The 18,496-nt window shown below is 41.7% G+C and overlaps 1 protein-coding gene across 1 annotated transcript in view; it reads right to left on the reverse strand.

The window, feature by feature from the left end:
- Positions 1–18,496, reverse strand: part of LOC106603240 (cGMP-dependent 3',5'-cyclic phosphodiesterase) — a 49,974-nt gene that overhangs the window by 3,767 nt on the left and 27,711 nt on the right. Inside the window, exons 2-22 of the mRNA XM_045717061.1 lie at positions 16,053–16,142; positions 14,554–14,645; positions 12,781–12,890; positions 12,290–12,345; positions 12,137–12,196; positions 11,863–12,016; positions 10,297–10,349; positions 10,116–10,190; positions 9,973–10,014; positions 9,801–9,869; positions 9,533–9,663; positions 9,234–9,345; positions 9,011–9,050; positions 8,870–8,933; positions 8,697–8,778; positions 8,398–8,572; positions 8,145–8,257; positions 6,244–6,321; positions 5,997–6,119; positions 5,707–5,900; positions 5,528–5,615 (exon numbers count right to left, since the gene is read on the reverse strand). Coding sequence (XP_045573017.1) covers positions 5,528–5,615; positions 5,707–5,900; positions 5,997–6,119; positions 6,244–6,321; positions 8,145–8,257; positions 8,398–8,572; positions 8,697–8,778; positions 8,870–8,933; positions 9,011–9,050; positions 9,234–9,345; positions 9,533–9,663; positions 9,801–9,869; positions 9,973–10,014; positions 10,116–10,190; positions 10,297–10,349; positions 11,863–12,016; positions 12,137–12,196; positions 12,290–12,345; positions 12,781–12,890; positions 14,554–14,645; positions 16,053–16,142 — 2,001 coding nt within the window. The remainder of the gene's footprint in view (positions 1–5,527; positions 5,616–5,706; positions 5,901–5,996; positions 6,120–6,243; positions 6,322–8,144; positions 8,258–8,397; positions 8,573–8,696; positions 8,779–8,869; positions 8,934–9,010; positions 9,051–9,233; positions 9,346–9,532; positions 9,664–9,800; positions 9,870–9,972; positions 10,015–10,115; positions 10,191–10,296; positions 10,350–11,862; positions 12,017–12,136; positions 12,197–12,289; positions 12,346–12,780; positions 12,891–14,553; positions 14,646–16,052; positions 16,143–18,496) is intronic.

The raw sequence follows: 18,496 nt of genomic DNA on the forward strand, positions 1-18,496 counted from the left end.
ACTAGGATTCTGTAGTGATTAGCCTGTAAATGTCATGATACATGTTCTGTTCTAACAGGCATACATGTTGTTTGGACTGTGGTTTAAGACAGTCACTAAGATTAAGCTTGGCTGTTATTGTTGCAAACACTTATTTTGGGTGTAGCAGTCGGGCTACCTTGCTAGCTAGCCATCAGATACAGTAACGTATGGTTAGCTTTTGTTTGCATCTAAATTTGAATGGTTCTTTATTGTAATGCAGTTGATTGGTGACAATACATAAACATATATTCAGCATGATATGCATGCAAGCATTATAATATGATTACAACACAAAAGTAATGTGAAATGCACTCATAATTTATGACATAAGCTTAAAGCTAATTTATGCTTGATCTGAAAATGTGATCTGGAGGCACCATATGGAGGGTGTGATGCAATTGCGGAGCCTCGGAGGGCTTGCGGAGGCCAAATTGAGCTCTGTGCCGCATCACCATGCGACGCCCAAATTTTGTAACAATTACATGATTGGTTGACAGTAGGTGGGGCGGTACATCCTGTATAAACACAAATTCACTTCCTGACAACTTCCTTGATAACAGACATGGAACTTTGACGAAAGGCTATCAGAACAAGTTCACAAATAAAAACATATTCATGATACCTCGTGTAAGGAATTTCAAAGACACAAAAATGTGTTTGAACTCCTGGAAAGATATCGGGGAGGTAATAGATACAGTAAAGATCGGGGATAGATACAGTAAAGAGGTCAATGGAATGCAGGCTGTGGGATAGAAGGACACTGGATTGGTGCACATTCAACCAATCTGATCTGTGGTCATTTGTCAAATCCGTCATAATTGATGTATTGTAACAGGCCCACAATGTGGTTTCTAAAATCTGATTATGTTTGGCTGTTTTCACTGCATAACATTTAGAAGTTGTCCCTTTTCAGGTTTAGAAAAACAAACTCCCATTCGTATCAGCATACAAAAATCGAAAGTGGTAATCAAAGTAGTTTTTACCCGTAATGCAGTTGATTGATGAGGATGACATCAATGTATTGGGGTTGACAGATTTTGACCTCAACATAGTGTGGAATACACATATAAACAATAGCCTAAATGTAGAATAATTTTGCTGTGGAGCAATGAGGAGATTCGTGGGGGGAAACGGTGCAGTCGTTTTACATCATGCTATCTTGGCCGAGCTCCTGTGTCAAGCAGTGGGAAACGGACTTCAACATCTCAGAAGAGGTAAGGTCTGGTCTGGTCTTTTCGTTTAGCTAGTTGCTTGTAGCTGGATGGCTATAGAGATTAGCCCTGAATCACTAGGAGTGGTGCAGTGCAGACCAATTTATTGACTGCGTATGAAGAGCTCTCTGAAGCGCAAGAAGTATGAATGCTTTGACTTCTGCGGAGGCCGCATCTCAGTAAATGCTGTACGGCCACTGCAGATGTTGGATTGACCATGCATAGCCTTTTAGTCTGGGCTTGCTAGCCAGCTAAGCTAACTGCAGACTGGGCAATGCATTAAACAAAAAAAAAAAAAATTCACCTTTATTTAACCAGGTAGGCAAGTTGAGAACAAGTTCTCATTTACAATTGCTACCTGGCCAAGATAAAGCAAAGCAGTTCGACAACATTAAAAACACAGAGTTACACATGGAGTAAAACAACATACAATCAATGATACAGTAGAAAGAAATAAGACTATATACAATGTGAGCAAATGATGTGAGATAAGGGAGGTAAAGGCAAAAAAGGCCATGGTGGCAGAGTAAATAAAGTATAGCAAGTAAAACACTGGAATGGTAGATTTGTTATTTGAAGAAAGTTCAAAGTTAAAATATAAATAATATGGTGCAAAGGAGCAAAATAAATAAATAAAGTAGGGGAAGAGGTAGTAGTTTGGGCTAAATTATAGATGGGCTATGTACAGGTGCAGTGATCTGGGAGCTGCTCTGATAGCTGGTGCTTAAAGCTAGTGAGGGAGATAAGTGTTTCCAGTTTCAGAGATTTTTGTAGTTCGTTCCAGTCATTGGCAGCAGAGAACTGGAAGGAGAGACGACCAAAGGAGGAGTTGGCTTTAGGGGTGACCAGAGAGATATACCTGCTGGAGCGCGTGCTACAGGTGGGTGCTGCTATGGTGACCAGTGAGCGGAGATAACTTTACCTAGCAGGGTCTTGTAGATGACCTGGAGCCAATGTATTTGGCGACGATTATGAAGCGAAGGCCAGCCAACGAGAGCGTACAGGTCGCAGTGGTGGGTAGTATATGGGGCTTTGGTGACAAAACGTATGGCACTGTGATAGACTACATCCAGCTTGTTGAGTAGGGTATTGGAGGCTATTTTGTAAATGACATCGCCGAAGTCGAGGATTGGTAGGATGGTCAGTTTTACGAGGGTTAGTTTGGCAGCATGAGTGAAGGATGCTTTGTTGCGAAATAGGAAGCCAATTCTAGATTTAACTTTGGATTGGAGATGATTGATGTGAGTCTGGAAGGAGAGTTTACAGTCTAACCAGACACCTAGGTATTTGTAGTTGTCCACAAATTCTAAGTCAGAACCGTCCGGAGAAGTGATGCTGGACAGGCGGGCAGGTGCAGGCAGCGATCGTTTGAAGAGCATGCATTTAGTTTTACTTGTATTTAGGAGCAGTTGGAGACCACGGAAGCAGAGTTGTATGGCATTGAAGCTCGTCTGGAGGGTTGTTAACACAGTGTCCAAAGAAGGGCCAGAAGTATACAGAATGGTGTCGTCTGCGTAGAGGTGGATCAGAGATTCACCAGCAGCAAGAGCGACATCATTGATGTATACAGAGAAAAGAGTTGGCCCAAGAATTGAACCCTGTGGTACCCCCATAGAGACTGCCAGAGGTTCGGACAGCAGGCCCTCCGATTTGACACACTGAACTCTATCAGAGAAGTAGTTGGTGAACCAGGCGACGCAATCGTTTGAGAAACCAAGGCTACTGAGTCTGCCGATGAGGATGTGGTGATTAACAGAGTCAAAAGCTTTGGCCAGGTCAATGAATACGGCAGCACAGTATTGTTTCTTATCGATGGTGGTTACGATGTCGTTTAGGACCTTGAGCGTGGCTGAGGTGCACCCATGACCAGCTCTGAAACCAGATTGCATAGCGGAGAGGGTGCGGTGGGATTCGAAATGGTCGGTAATCTGTTTGTTGACTTGGCTTTCGAAGACCTTAGAAAGGCAGGGTAGGATGGATATAGGTCTGTAGCAATTTGGGTCAAGAGTGTCACCTCCTTTGAAGAGGGGGATGACAGCAGCTGCTTTCCAATCTATGGGAATCTCAGACGACACGAAAGAGAGGTTGAACAGGCTAGTAATAGGGGTTGCAATAATTTCGGCAGATAATTTTTGAAAGAAAGGGTCCAGATTGTCAAGCCCAGCTGATTTGTAGGGGTCCAGATTTTGCAGCTCTTTCAGAACATCAGCTGAATGGATTTGGGAGAAGGAGAAATGGGGGAGGCTTGGGCGAGTAGCTGTGGGGGGTGCAGTGCTGTTGAATGCAGTAGGGGTAGTTAGGTGGAAAGCATGGCCAGCCGTAGAAAAATGCTTATTGAAATTCTCAATTATAGTGGGCTTATCGGTGGTGACAGAGTTTCCTATCCTCAGTGCAGTGGGCAGCTGGGAGGAGGTGTTCTTATTCTCCATGGACTTTACAATGTCCCAGAACTTTTTAGAGTTTGAGTTGCAGGAAGCAAATTTCTGTTTGAAAAAGCTAGCCTTGGCGTTTCTAACTTCCCTGAAAAGTTGCATATCGCGGGGGCAGTTCGATGCTAATGCAGAACGCCACAGGATATTTTTGTGTTGGTTAAGGGCAGTCAGGTCTGGGGAGAACCAAGGGCTATATCTGTTCCTGGTTCTAAATTTCTTGAAAGGGGCATGCTTATTTAAGATGGTGAGGAAGGCATTTTTGAAAAATAACCAGGCATCCTCTACTGACGGGATGAGGTCAATATCCTTCCAGGATACCAGGGCCAGGTCGAATAGAAAGGCTTGCTCGTTGAAATGTTTCAGGGAGCGTTTGACAGTGATGAGTGGAGGTCGTAGTGGAGGTCGCATTGCATCCTGGGAGTTGTAGTATACTGTACGAGGGCAATACAGAAGCTTAAAAAAATGACAAAAACAAGGAATCGTGCAGTACGACTAACAAAAACGATAAAACGTCAAAACGTGTATCACATCTTACAGTAGCGCATATACACTGAGTGTTCAAAACATTAAGAACACCTGCTCTTTCCATAACATAGACTGACCAGGTGAATCAGGTGAACGCTATGATCCCTTATTGATGTCACCTGTAAAATCCACTTCAATCAGTGTAGATGAAGGGGAGGAAACAGGTTAAAGAAGGATTTGTAAGCCTTGAGACAATTGATGTGTACCATTCAGAGGGTGAATGGGCAAGACAAAAGTTTTAAGTGCCTTTGAACGGGGTATGGTAGTAGGTGCCAGGTGCACCAGTTTGAGTGTGTCAAGACCTGTAACGCTGCTGGGTTTTTCACGCTAAACAGTTTCCCATGTGTATCAAGAATGGTCCACCACCTGAAGGACATCCAGCCAACTTGACACAACTTTGGGAGGCTTTGAGTACACATGGGCCAGCATCCCTGTGGAACACTTTCGACACCTTGTAGAGTCCATGCCCCGTCAAATTGAGGCAGTTCTGAGGGCAAAAGGGGGTGCAACTCAATATTGGGATGTTGTTCCTAATGTTTTGTACACTCAGTGTATGCAGGTACTTACAGCATAATAACTGGTTATAAAGTGGTGGAATTGTCGTTCAAACTGCAAATACATTCTCAATGAAGTAAGCATTATATCACAATAATAATGTTTAAATCAATTTAATATAGGAAAGAGGAGCCAACTGAAGAGTGCAACATAGAATATTTATTATTGCTCATATCTGTCACATGCACTTATGTTAAAACTGGCAGCGATGATGTTCAAAGTAGTCCAAGCTACAAAATTAACCAACAGACCACTTCAAATACAATAAAACTCTCATAGAGTACAGTTTAGTAGAGTACATTAGAGTAGAGTAAAGACACTACATTATATTGTACTATACTGTGCTATAATGTACTGAGCTATACTTTACTTTTCCTTACTTTACTGTACTGTATTCTACTATGCTCTACTGTACTGTGCCGTCCTAACTTGTGAAACATAGATGTCAATGATTGGTTCAGATTTGTTCCGGACCGGACCAAATCTATGTTTGGGCCAAATATAGGCCAGTTCGGACCGGACGTGTCCGGATGTTGAAATGAAGACTAGTCCGGACCAGAACAAATCTGAACCAAACATAGACGTCTATGATCTACTTTGGTGGACATTGAAATCAAGGCTTGTCGGGGCCGCACCAAAAAAAAAGACAAAATAAAGACGGTTGGTCCGGACAGGACCAAAAAAAGACATCCAAAAGATGTCGGCGTCGAACTGTGCTTAGTGGGCTATAGAACGGCTACATACAGCATAGGAGTCTGTGTTTTGTGGTATGTGGGATCTTACCGATGCCACCTGGAAGGAGTTGTTGGTCCCTCTGTGGTCCAAGTCATGACACATGCAGGACACAAAAAGAGCAAACATCTCGATGTCCCTGAAAGAGGACGCTGCAGTGTGAGTTGAAGTGTTCATGTTTCACTTTACCGTAACAACGTTTTTAAATGCATTTCTCTGTGTGTTCTTACTCTAGGTAGTTGGAGAGCTCCAGGTTCTTGCAGAGGAGGTAGCAGAAATGAGAGACTGAGAACGCGTGCATCCAGTTGTGATATGGAGGATCCCTGTAGCCTCTCTTCACCATCAGACAGAACCTGGCCAGCGTGTGCATGTTGATCTTGTAGGTGTTTATGAAGCCCATGTCCTCAAACATGCTGATCACGGCCTAGGAACAGGAGGCATAATCGAGAGACATGAGAAAACAGAAATAATACACACTACCAGTGTCTTTCTCCAAGAGTGTGTGTGTTGATTGTCTCACTGTGGGTGTGCTGTCGTCTGACAGGGAGCGAGGTGTATAGGTGAAGCTGGAGAAGCTGGGGTGTATTTCCCCTACAGCCTGGATGCCCACAGTCAGTAGCCGGGTCACTTCCTCGTCTGACACCTGAAAGACAGGGTCAAAGGTCAGGACATTAACTGCCAAATCTAACAAAATGACTGGATCTGCATTCATAGATTGAAGAGATAAGTTGAATAGGTTGAAGAAGAGCTCTGAATGGATGCTTTACCATCATGTGGTACTTCATCATCTCATTGGCCAGCTGACTCCTAAACTGTGCTTCATCGACCCTCTTATACAGGAGGGACTGAGGAGGAACAGAAAACACAGGAGTCATTCAGCATGATGGCAATATTGTTGATGACAAATTAGTGTTAAACAATTGATCAACATCCACACTAAGGACGATAACTTTAACTTTTTGGTATTTATTATTGTTCTAATTCAAGTGAACAGGAGCGTTCACAGTACAACGACAACTACAAAAAGAGTGGGGAACGATTACAAGAGCTATCGTTTGGATCACTTTCAGAGCCATTTCTTTTCCATATCCCTCTGACGATAAAAAATTGACAACCAATCAAAAAAGCATTCAATTGAAGTATTCTTGGTTCTAGGTGCGCGAGGCTGCTTGGGGAAGAGAGACGGCTGAGTGCATGGTAAGCTTACCTGAATAACTGGGCATGTGTGAGCATATTGGTGGCCACATTAATTATAGGACGACTTGGGAGAATGATGATCCACGACAAACAGCGCATGAGAAGGCCATATTTGACAATACATTTTGACAAAATACACACTATGACTGGCCTGCTAATATGCCTTTCTGGACCTTGTAAACTGTTGAGAATAGACCAATAACTAATCAATGACATGATGTAAAAGATGTGCAGGCTAAACAGCGTTTGTTGTTGAATTACTACATTTAAATATGAGTTTCAATATTACATGTACACCACCATTCAAAGGTTTGGAGTCACTTACAAATGTCCTTGTTTTTGAAAGAAAAGCACATTTTTTGTCCATTAAAATAACAAAATTGATCAGAAATACAGTGTAGACATTGTTAATGTTGTAAATGACTATTGTAGCTGGAAACGGCTGATTTTTAATGGAAGATCTACATAGGCGTACAGAGGCCCATTATCAGCAACCATCACTCCTGTGTTCCAATGGCACGTTGTGTTAGCTAAAGCAAGTTTAAAAGGCTAATTGATCATTGGAAAACCCTTTTACAATTATGTTAGCACAGCTGAAAACTGTTGTTCTGATTAAAGAAGCAATAAAATTGGCCTTCTTTAGACTAGTTGAGTATTGTGGGTTCGATTACAGGCTCAAAATGGCCAGAAACAAAGAACTTTCTTCTGCTACTCGTCAGTCTATTCTTGTTCTGAGAAATGAAGGCTATTCCATGTGAGAAATTGCCAAGAAACTGAAAATCTCGTACAACGCTGCGTACTACTTCCTTCACAGAACAGCACAAACTGGCCCTAACCAGAATAGAAAGAGGAGTGGGAGGCCTCGGTGCACTACTGAGCAAGAGGACAAGTACGTTAGAGTGTCTAGTTTGAGAAACAGACGCCTCACAAGTCCTCAACTGGCAGCTTCATTAAATAGTACCCGCAAAACACCAGTCTCAATGTCAACAGTGAAGAGGCGACTCCGGGATGCTGGCCTTCTAGTCAGAGTTGCAAAGAAAAAGCCATATCTCTGTCCAGTGTCTGTGTTCTTTTGCCCATCTTAATCTTATTTTTATTGGCCAGTCTGAGATATGGACAAAAAATATGCTTTTCTTTCATAAACAAGGACATTTCTAAGTGACCCCAAACTTTTGAACGGTAGTGTACATTGAAGCACTGAATGGTCTTGTGTTACTACCTTATTACAAGGCCTACAGCGTGCAGTAGGATGTGTTAATCAGCTGATCGACAGGTTTACTGCAGAATGATTAACGGTCCGCTGGTGTGGATGCTCAAAATATAGTTATGTATAATTTATTATTATAGTTATCTTTATAGTTATTGTCCTTGGTGTGGATGGCCCTTTACTTTATACAAAAAAACATGATGTCAGGTAATAATCAGTTATAAGGTCATATAGGATAAGAAAATGGGATGCCTGTGAACTCACATGAGCGATGCTGATGCCACAGTATATGGAGAAAGCTGTGGCCAAGTCCTCATCCAGGCGGGTGAACCATGGTCCATTAGTCTTGTTGACCAGCTCAGCCACGCCAATCACTTCTGAACAGAGAGAGAGAAAGAGAGAGAGATAGATGAGGGATATACAATTATCAGTAGAAGGATCAGAAATAGGGAGACGGGGAAATGGAGAGAGAAAGAAATAAAAACGGGCAGAAAAAAAGAGAGACGGAGAGACAGACCTCCATGTTCGTCCTTTATGGGGAAGCAGAGGATGTTGCGTGTTTTGAAGCCTGTGCTGTCGTCCACGGCGCGGTAGAAGAGAGGGTGGGAGTAAGCATCTGTGATGTTGAGGATCTTCCCTGTGGTGGCCACATGGCCTGCTATGCCCTGGTCAGCAGGGATACGCAGCTCTGTCTGAGATGACAAGAAAGAGGCCATTACACTATGGAAATAACAGTCATATACAATACCATTTTGTCTAAGATAAAAGTCTGTGGATTAGAGATTTGGTGGGACTGAGTTTAGGATGATGACCCACCTCCTCATCGATAACCACTCCTCCATTAAACACCTTGGCAACCAGTTCGTGACTGACACTGTCCAACAGGAACACAGAACAACTGGAGGAGAGATAGAAGGGTCATATTAATCAATGTTACTAACGCTTTTGTTACCATCCTTGTGATAGCCTTATGGTAATACAGTACTTACATTTCTGCACTGGTGAGACTCCTGGCTTCTGCAATAATCTCTTTCAGCAGGACTGATACATCATCTGGAGACAGAAATAAATAACTGTTGTTATAACAACTGACATTGTGCCACAAAAAATATGTTAAGTATGATACTCACCCAAATGTGTGAAGAGGTTTTTGGCGACCTGAAGCAGTGCCTATATGAACCCAAACAGACACAGGTAACAGTTGAGAAGACCAGAAGTGTATTTGTGGGTTAGCTAAAGATTCTCACCAAGTTAGGGATTGTTATGGACAAAGGTCAGTCGAGCAGAGCAAGACTAGCACAGTACAGTATTGGCTCAGTGGTCAATGAATGCAGTCAGGTAGCGTCTCCTTACTTGACATTCATACTTCAGTCTCTGTTCCTTCTGGAAGGCCAGTGTGCTGGTCAGTACTGAGGATGTGTAGCGGAAACAGTGCTGCACTATGTGTTCATCCACCTCTGTGTGTCTGAAGGATGACAAACAAACACACACACACACACACACACACACACACACACACACACACAACACACACACACACACACACACAATATTTTACAGTAAGACACACACAGATGCAGCTATCCATGCACACAGGTATACACTCACAGGCAGCCGTATGCATGCTTACGCTAACACACATAGATATATACCTATCTACTCCTTTTTTGTTGAAGGCACAGGCGAGGGCCACAACCTTGGTGGTGGCCCGACACTCAACAGGAACACACAGCATAGAGAGAACTTCAAATCCCAGAGTGCTGTTCAGCTGCTGGTGTTCCTCCTACAGTAGCAGCCCAGAGAAGAAGGGAAAGGGGCAGAGATGTAGAGAACACGAGCATCAAACACATCCAAACCTACTACCTACTGTAAGACTACAAAACACCACAATACTGATCAGGAACATTTCAGTGTTCTTACTGGAGTGACGTCTTGCAGGGAGGTGCTCTTCCTTTTCTCCACAGCCTGACCAAGGTGGCCAAACGTCAGCTGGACCCCAGACAGATAGACAGGGTCAGGCTGAGTAAGGGGCAGCAGCAGGGGCACAGGTGGTAATGTCAGAGGGAAAGAAGGGCTGTGTTGTGTAACTTACTGGGAAACTGATCTCTGCCTTCAGAACCTTGTCTCCAACTACCTGAGGAATAACAAAGACATCTAACAAACTTGTTTTTGTTTGTTTATTTTTGCAACTTTTGCTTCATTTTAGAATATTGAATATTGTGTGTGTATGTGTACCTGACAGAACAGCTGCTGGTTATCCTCTGATACCAGAAGTAAACAGCAGCACAATGATTGAGTCTGCTCCTCCAGCTGTGAAAACAACAATACAAACCATTCAGTCAAACAGTCACTGTGTATCAATCAAACAATCAACCAGCTCTGATAATTCACAGTTTATTTTTGGGTCTAGACTCACATAACGAATTACTTTTAGTTGAAGAGAGGCAGCGTCCAGGTCATACAACTCTCCTATAGTAAGAAGGTGAAAGAATCAACATGAAGTCATTACTTTATATTATTTAATCATATATTCTTATCTACCAATATCCGATGCTCAGCATGGATGTATCTACATTGGCAAGAAAAAGTATGTGAACCCTTTGGAATTACTTGGATTTCTGCATCATCAATGAAACGAGATTGGAGATGTTAGTTAGAGCTGCCCTGCCATATAAAAAACACTCACAAAATTTGAGTTTGCTATTCACAAGAAGCATTGCACGATGTGAATCATGCCTCGAACAAAAGAGATCTCAGAAGACCTAAGATTAAGAATTGCTGACTTGAATAAAGCTGGAAAGGGTTGCAAAAGTATCTCTAAAAGCCCTGATGTTCATCAGTCCACGGTAAGACAAACTGTCTATAAATGGAGAAAGTTCAGCACTGTTGCTACTCTCCCTAGGAGTGGCCGTCCTGCAAAGATGACTGCAAGAGCACAGTGCAGAATGTTCAATGAGGTTAAGAAGAATACAGGAGTGTCAGCTATAGACTTACAGAAACCTCTGGAACATGCTAACATCTCTGTTGATGAGTCTACGATACGTAGAACACTAAACAAGAATAGTGTTCCTGGGAGGACACCACGGAAGAATCCACTGCTGTCCAAAAAACACATTGCTGCAAGTCTGAAGTTCGGAAAAGAGCACCTAGATGTTCCACAGCACTTCTGGCAAAATATTCTGTGGACAGATGAAACTAAAGTTGAGTTGTTTGGAAAGAACACACAACACTATGTGTGGAGAAAAAAAGGCACAGCACACCAACATCAAAACCTCATCCCAACTGTAAAGTATGGTGGAGGGAGCATCATGGTTTGGGGCTGCTTTGCTGCTTCAGGGCCTGGACAGCTTGCTATCATCGACGGAAAACTGAATTCACAAGATTATCAGGACATTTTGCAGGAGAATGTAAGGCTATCTGTCTGCCAATTGAAGCTCAACAGAAGTTGGGTGATGCAACAGGACAACGACCCAAAACACAGAAGTAAATCAACAACAGAATGGCTTCAACAGAATAAAATACACCTTCTGGAGTGGCCCAGTCAGAGTCCTGACCTTAACACGATTTAAAATGCTGTGGCATGACCTCGAGAGCGGTTCACACCAGACATCCTAAGAATATTGCTGAACTGAAACAGTTTTGTAAAGATGAATGGTCCAAAATTACTCCTGACCGTTGTGCAGGTCTGATCCGCAACTACAGAAAACGTTTGGTTGAGTTTATTGCTGCCAAAGGAGGGTCCACCCTACACTGTGAATGTTTACACGGTGTGTTCAATAAAGACATGAAAACGTATAATTGTGTGTGTTATTAGTTTAAGCAGACTGTGTTTGTCTATTTTTGTGACTTAGATGAAGATCAGATAAAATGTTATGACCAATTTATGCAGAAATACAGGTAATTCCAAAGGGTTCACATACTTCTTCTTGCCACTGTATAGACAACATAATACAGGTGCATGTCTCCCATCCCACTATCATACCGCAAAGCCTCAGGATCTGATGATCCAGTGCACTGTAGTCCACATCAGGTGTTGTCCTCCTGTTCAGGGATAGACATGGTGTCCTGTTGACCTCTGACCCCTGAATGAGCCTTTGGCCCTGCAAAGCCTGGACTCTCTTACAGGCTATGGTGACCTGTGAGGGACAATCAGAGTTATACCAGCAAATGTCAGCTACATTCAGAGCAGGCCTGCTGTCCCCGAATGTGATCCCATGAAAGGACTGGTGGGTCTGGAGAAGGCATTTCAGACTCACATGTTTCTCCAGGACATCAAGGCTTTGTTCCTGAGCTATAGTGGGCAGTGTACAGCAAACCTTTTAGAATAGAAAAGACACAGAGTGTTTAGAAAGTATTATCTTTCACACTGTAAGGCAGAGAGGTGAGAGGGTTCAGTGGATCATGCTCACCAAGAGGAGGGCGGTAGCTACACCTTGGTCCCGGTCCAGAATTGGAATGATCAACACTGGGGTGGAGGTGGAGAAGATGGAGAGAAAATTATAGAAAATGAGAGGGTGGAGAGGAGGGAAGTATTAGCCTGGAGGAGGACTGTGCACTGTTTTGAACTCTCTCAAATCGTTTCGAGTATAGTTGCTATTGTTCACGCTGCAACCCACACAAATACTGATACATGGAGGCAGGTAGCCTAGAGGTTAGAGCATTGGACCAGTAACAGAAAGCTTGCTAGTTCAAATCCCCAAGCCTACAATGTGAACAAATCTGTAGATGTGCCCTTTAGCAAGGCACTTAACCCTAATTGCTCCAGGGTCACCCTCTCAGAGGGTCTCTCAGGTAGATTTGGGATATGCAAAAAACATATTTTAAATGTACACGTGTGAAATACGACAATTATAAGCACCCAACAAATTATTATGACAGATAGACAAAAACAAATACACACCTCTTTTGTCCTGCTGCAGTGGTTCTGTTAGTCTCTCTCTCTGTTGCTCCTGCAGCACTGAGGAAGGAAGACCCTCACATTGTACTCTCCTCTGCTGGACAACCACATCCCTGAGAGAGACAAAGATTTGATTGATTGGTCACACTTTATTTGGATAGTCCAGATTTTCCATCTATAGATGCCCTACAGATGGTCATACTATCAGCAAGCTATCTGTTGATGAGCAACTGCTTGATAATGTTACGGTTAGGTTTAGAATAAGTGTTAGGGTAAGGGCTACGGCTAGGGTTAAGTTTAGGTTTAGGATAAGGGTTAAGGTTAGGATTAGAGCTAGGGTTAGGGTGAGTAGATAGTTTGCTGAAATGTTATTGATAGTCAAATAAAGTATTGCCAATTGATTTAAAGGGTAGGAAGCATGAGATTTTACTCACCAAAGTAACAACACAGAGTGGTCAAAGACATAGTAACTTAGTTGTAGTCACGATCTGGTTACCTATAACAACATTTTTACATATTTATTCACTTATTTCTGGATATGTTCAGAACTACCCACAACGCACTATTTCTCAACGTCATATGGAAAACCGGTGCTACAGAGCTAGGTCCATCTGGCTAACGTTAGCTACTAGCCATGCTAGCATGTAATTACATTCTAAACCAAGTGTTGGCGCTAGTGAGCCACTATGTTCATCCACGCAGAAGAAAACATATAAATTAATGCAAAAAACTGCATCTGCTCTTCTCCTGTGCGTTTGGTAGTAGTAGTTGAGCGAGCTAGTAAGTGTTGTAGTTTTTTCCTTTGTCCATAGCTAGTTTTCGTTTTCATTTCAGACCCAACAGCTTTTTTAAAAGTGCAACCCAACAGGTTTTTTTAGAAGCTAAATATGCCAAGTAGGTGTGTTGTTGCTGGGTGCAGTAATACCCACAAGGACAAGGTTACGACTCATTTGTGGCCCAAAAACCAGAAGCTAGCTTTGAAGTGGGACTGGTTTGTCCGGTTGAAGCGAGCGTATTGGAGTAAGGGAACTGGGGGCATGTCTACTGTATGTAGTACTTATTTCACCCCAGAGGATTCCGATGGCTATAACCAGTGGAAGACAGGATTCGGTAATGAGACTCCGACTGAAACCAGGTGCTGCGCCGAGCGTGAATGTGAAGCCTGCAACCTGTTTCCTACCGACCTTCCGGTACATCGCGAGTGTCAGCAGTGATGGAGATAAACCGGGTAAGTTCATTGTGAGTAACTGTGTTCCAAAAACATGCTGACACATTGCTGGGACTGAGACATGGGAGCCAGCTTGCCTAGTTAATTAACTTAAGGTAAAGTTATTTTTGACGATGGTCCTGTCGGTCAATGTCATTGCATTGGATTCCAGAATATTGTCCCCGGAAAGTTGAGCGCGAAAAATTGTCCACCAAATTTGGTCAATATAATTGCATTGCATACCAAAAGTTGTCCACCAAAATTGTCTGCCAAATTAGTATACCAAAAGTTGGCTGGCTAGCTAGGTCAATTGGTAAGCTAGCTAATTCACTTTTAGCCAGTTAGGTAACAACCAAAGCCATCTAGATAATATAACATATTATTAGAGATATTTCCTATATTATAGAATATTGCTTGTATGTCATAAATGACAGGTAGTCTTTATAAAAAACAACACCATGCCTTTGGCTGATATATTAAATTACAAACAATGTCACTTGAGGGAAAATGAAGACTAAATTATGACTGTCTGAAGTACAGGTCAACTGGGTACCACATCAGCCTATTACCTGAGTTTCCCCTCCTTCTGTAGCTCATGAGGTGGTTCTTCACACCACAAGCATCCTGTCTCTGCATCTAATAGATAGACGTATACACTGTCCTATAAGAGAGAGGGGGGCAGCCTGTTAATGAGGGGGTTAAAACCCACATGCACGCCCCTCCATATGTATTTTTGGACAGTAAAGCTAAAAACTCCGGTATTCTCATTCAAGATATAATGTTTCATATTAGACGACAGTACAGAATATCAGATTTTGTTTGAGGGTATTTTCATGCGTATCTTTTTTGAAAGCACTTTCTGTTTCTAGTCCTCCTATTTCAGGAAGTCTACAAATTCCCTTATAGTGTATTACGTTTAGTCAAAAGTTTGTATTTAGTCTCATATTCCTAGCATGCAATGACTACATCAAGCTTGTGACTCTACAAACTTGTTGGATGCATTTGTGGTTTGTTTTGGTTGTATTTTGGATAACGTTTTGCCCAATAGGAACTGAATGGTGAATAATGTCTTGTGCCATTTTGTAGTCACTTTTATTGTGAGTAAGAATCAAAGGTGTTTATGAACACTTCTACATTCATGTGGATGGTACCATGAGTATGGATAATCATGAATGGGTCATCAATAATGATGAGTGAGAAAAATGTTAGAGGCACAAATATTATACCCCCAAAAATGCTAACCCACCCTGTTAATGGTGAGAGGTTAGCATATCTTGGGGGTATTATATAAAATGCTAACCCACCCTGTTAGTGGTAATGGTGAGAGGTTAGCATATCTTGGGGGTATGATATAAAATGCTAACCCACCCTGTTAGTGGTAATGGTGAGAGGTTAGCATGTAACATTCTCTCTCATCATTATTCAGAAACATCTTATCTACTCACTTAGAAATAAAATTACTCCAGTCATCATTCACCATTCAGTTCCTATTGGGCAAAACATAATCCAAAACAAACCGCAAATGCATCCAACAAGTTTGTAGAGTCACAAGCTTGATGTAGTCATTGTGTGCAAGGAATATGGGACTAAATACTAAGGTTTTGAATACTTTAATACCCTATAAGCAAATTTTTCCAAATACTTATGACATGGGGTAGATACTGTACATAAAGTGCTTTCCTTTCTAAACAGTAAAACAGATATATGAACATACCCTGAAATAAAGGTGACATTCTGTACTGTTGTCTTGATATTAAACATTTTATCTACATTTCAAAATGTTGGTATATTGAGCCAAAATAAAAATAGCTTCACTGTCCAAATACATATGGAGGGGAGTGTATGTATGCTTCAAGACCAAGCAGGAGAAAATATGGTTGGAATATTTGACATTTTCTTCATTACTTGGTCAAACATGTACAAGTGGATGGTATTTGGCCTGTTTTGTGTCATTCACTTGGTTTCCTGTTTCTCTGTAAGCCCTACCCCAGGGAGAATACAGTATGTTGGTGAGTAGGATGGAGACAGACTTTAGATATAAATCATGACGGAGACAGTAGAAACACACCACTTCAGAGAGGACAGCCTGGAGAGCCTTTCTGATGGCGTCCCGCAGGGAAGAGGAATCTGTGACTGAGGCCAGTCGGAGCAATGCATCCTGGGAAATAAAGTACAGGGAAATAATCATATCATGGTGACTTTGATGCAAAGATATACAGAGGAGAAGGAGCAGGAATGGGCTCTGGATGTTACTCACACAGAACTGCCTCTCCAGTAGCTCATATTCACTGGAGACACATGCACTGTAGAATACAGCCAGACCGACCAGTGACAAATACAACACACTCACTATTACAGCAATCAATGCTAAATATTAGGATATATCTCAAAGGATGTAGCCGGGTCAATTCTCTAACTGTCAAACTGTGACTGGCAACCAAACACTCAGCCTCCAAAAACTGTAAGTCAGAATAGACATTTTTGTCTTTTAGCAGAAACTCTTATCCAAAGGGACTTACAGGAGCAATTAGGGTTAAGTGCCTTGCTCAAGGGCACATCGACAGGTTTTTCACCTAGTCAGCTAGGGGATTTTAACCAGTGACCTTTCAGTTACTGACCCAACACTCTTAACTGATAGGCTGCCTGCCCCCCGAATGACAGTAAGTTAGTCATAACCAAAATTATTGGATCGCTTGATAAAGATTAGCAAAAAATACTATAAAATAAATAGTACAAATACTGAGCTACACTGAGTGTACAAAACATTAAGAACACATGCTCTTTCCATGACATAGACTGACCAGGTGAATCCATAGGTGAAAGTTATGATCCCTTATCGATGTCATTTAGTGTAGATGAAGGGGAGGAGACAGGTTAAAGAAGGATTTTTAAGCCTTGAGACAACTGAGACATTGATTGTATATGTCTGCCATTCAGAGGGTGAATGGGCAAGACAAAAAAGTAGCTGCTTTTGAACAGGGTATGGTAGTATGTGCCAGGCACACCGGTTTATGTCAAGAACTGTAACGCTGATAGATTTTTCACGCTCAACAGTTTCCCGTGTGTATCAAAAATGGTCCACCACTCAAAGGACATCCAGCAAAGCATTAGAGTCAACATGGGCCAGCATCCCTGTGGAATGCTTTCGACATCTTGTGGAGTCCAAACCCCCAACAAATTGAGGCTGTTCTGAGTGCTCAATAGTAGGAAAGTGTTCCTAATTTGTTTTATACTCAGTGTATATTGTACTCAGTGTGTATTGTAAAAAGGAAATGACATAATTTTATACTAATACAATTGTATTAGAGAGAAATAATTAAAACATCTAAAAAAGATATGTGTCAAAATTATTGGCACCCCTAAAGATTCTTATAAATAAATAAACAAAATTGAATCTGCATTAACATTCTATGTTTTTAAATTAATCTCTGTATTGTGGCCTTGTATGGCTTCCTGTTTCACTGGGGTACAAAAACGAGATAAAGCATGTAAAATCAATTTGTCATCCATCATCAAGGGGAAAAATAAAGAACTCAGAAATTAAGAGAAAAAGTGTTGACTTTTATAAATCACGCAATGGGTACAAAAAAAGAACTGATAAACCAAATACTGCTTACCACTATTAGGGCAACAATTACAGATGTAGGATCTTAATTTGAGCCAGTTTGCTACAGCAGGAAAATAATCCTGCAGCAACAGGAAATGTGGATTATAATTAATGGACATTTTTTGTAGCGATTGATACATTTTTCGTTACGGCAAATCAAGTCTAAATTTAAGTGGAAATTAGTATTTTTAAACCTTGAATACACTACATTTTGCATTTCCTGTTGCACAGGAAAATTCTCCAACAACAGAGTGGTCAAATTAAGAAATTTAAAACCACTGGAACATTGGTACATTTGCCTGGGGGAATGTGACGGAAGATGGAGGAAACTGAGGTTCTGTTTGAAACTGGTAGTGAGTCAGGTGAAGCTAATAGTACAGAAAGTGAGAATGAGTGGGACCCATTGGTGAAGAAAAGGGGAAACAAGAGAAGTAAAGCTATGTTGGAAAATAGGAAACCACTAGACTCGTTTTTAGTCGGAGTCATGGTTTTGGATCAATGCTACTTAGGAAATAACGTCTCCAGGAAAATCTGGAATGTGTTGGAAGAAAGTGTGGAGTCGGTGAGAGTCATAAGAAGTGTTCTTTTTTAGATTTCTGGTGTGTCTGCGGAGCAGAAGAAGTGTGTTTTAAGACTCAAAAAGATATCGGAGTGGAATGTTTCCTGCATGGATTTTCGTAGCAGAGTGCCTATCAAGGGGGTTATTTCTGGGGTGGCGCAAGAAATAAAGGCAGAGGATATAACTGAAGACATCGATGGAGTGGTTGGTGCACGTCGACTGATCTGTATGGTGGACGGAAAAAATAAATTAACTTAATCCATGCTACTGTTCTTTGATGAAGAGTATCTTTCTTCTCATATAAAGTTAGATTCATGAGATATCATATTTGATTGGTCACATACAC

The sequence above is a fragment of the Salmo salar genome, chromosome ssa04 (assembly GCF_905237065.1).
Source record: "Salmo salar chromosome ssa04, Ssal_v3.1, whole genome shotgun sequence".
Classification (NCBI taxonomy): domain Eukaryota; kingdom Metazoa; phylum Chordata; class Actinopteri; order Salmoniformes; family Salmonidae; genus Salmo; species Salmo salar.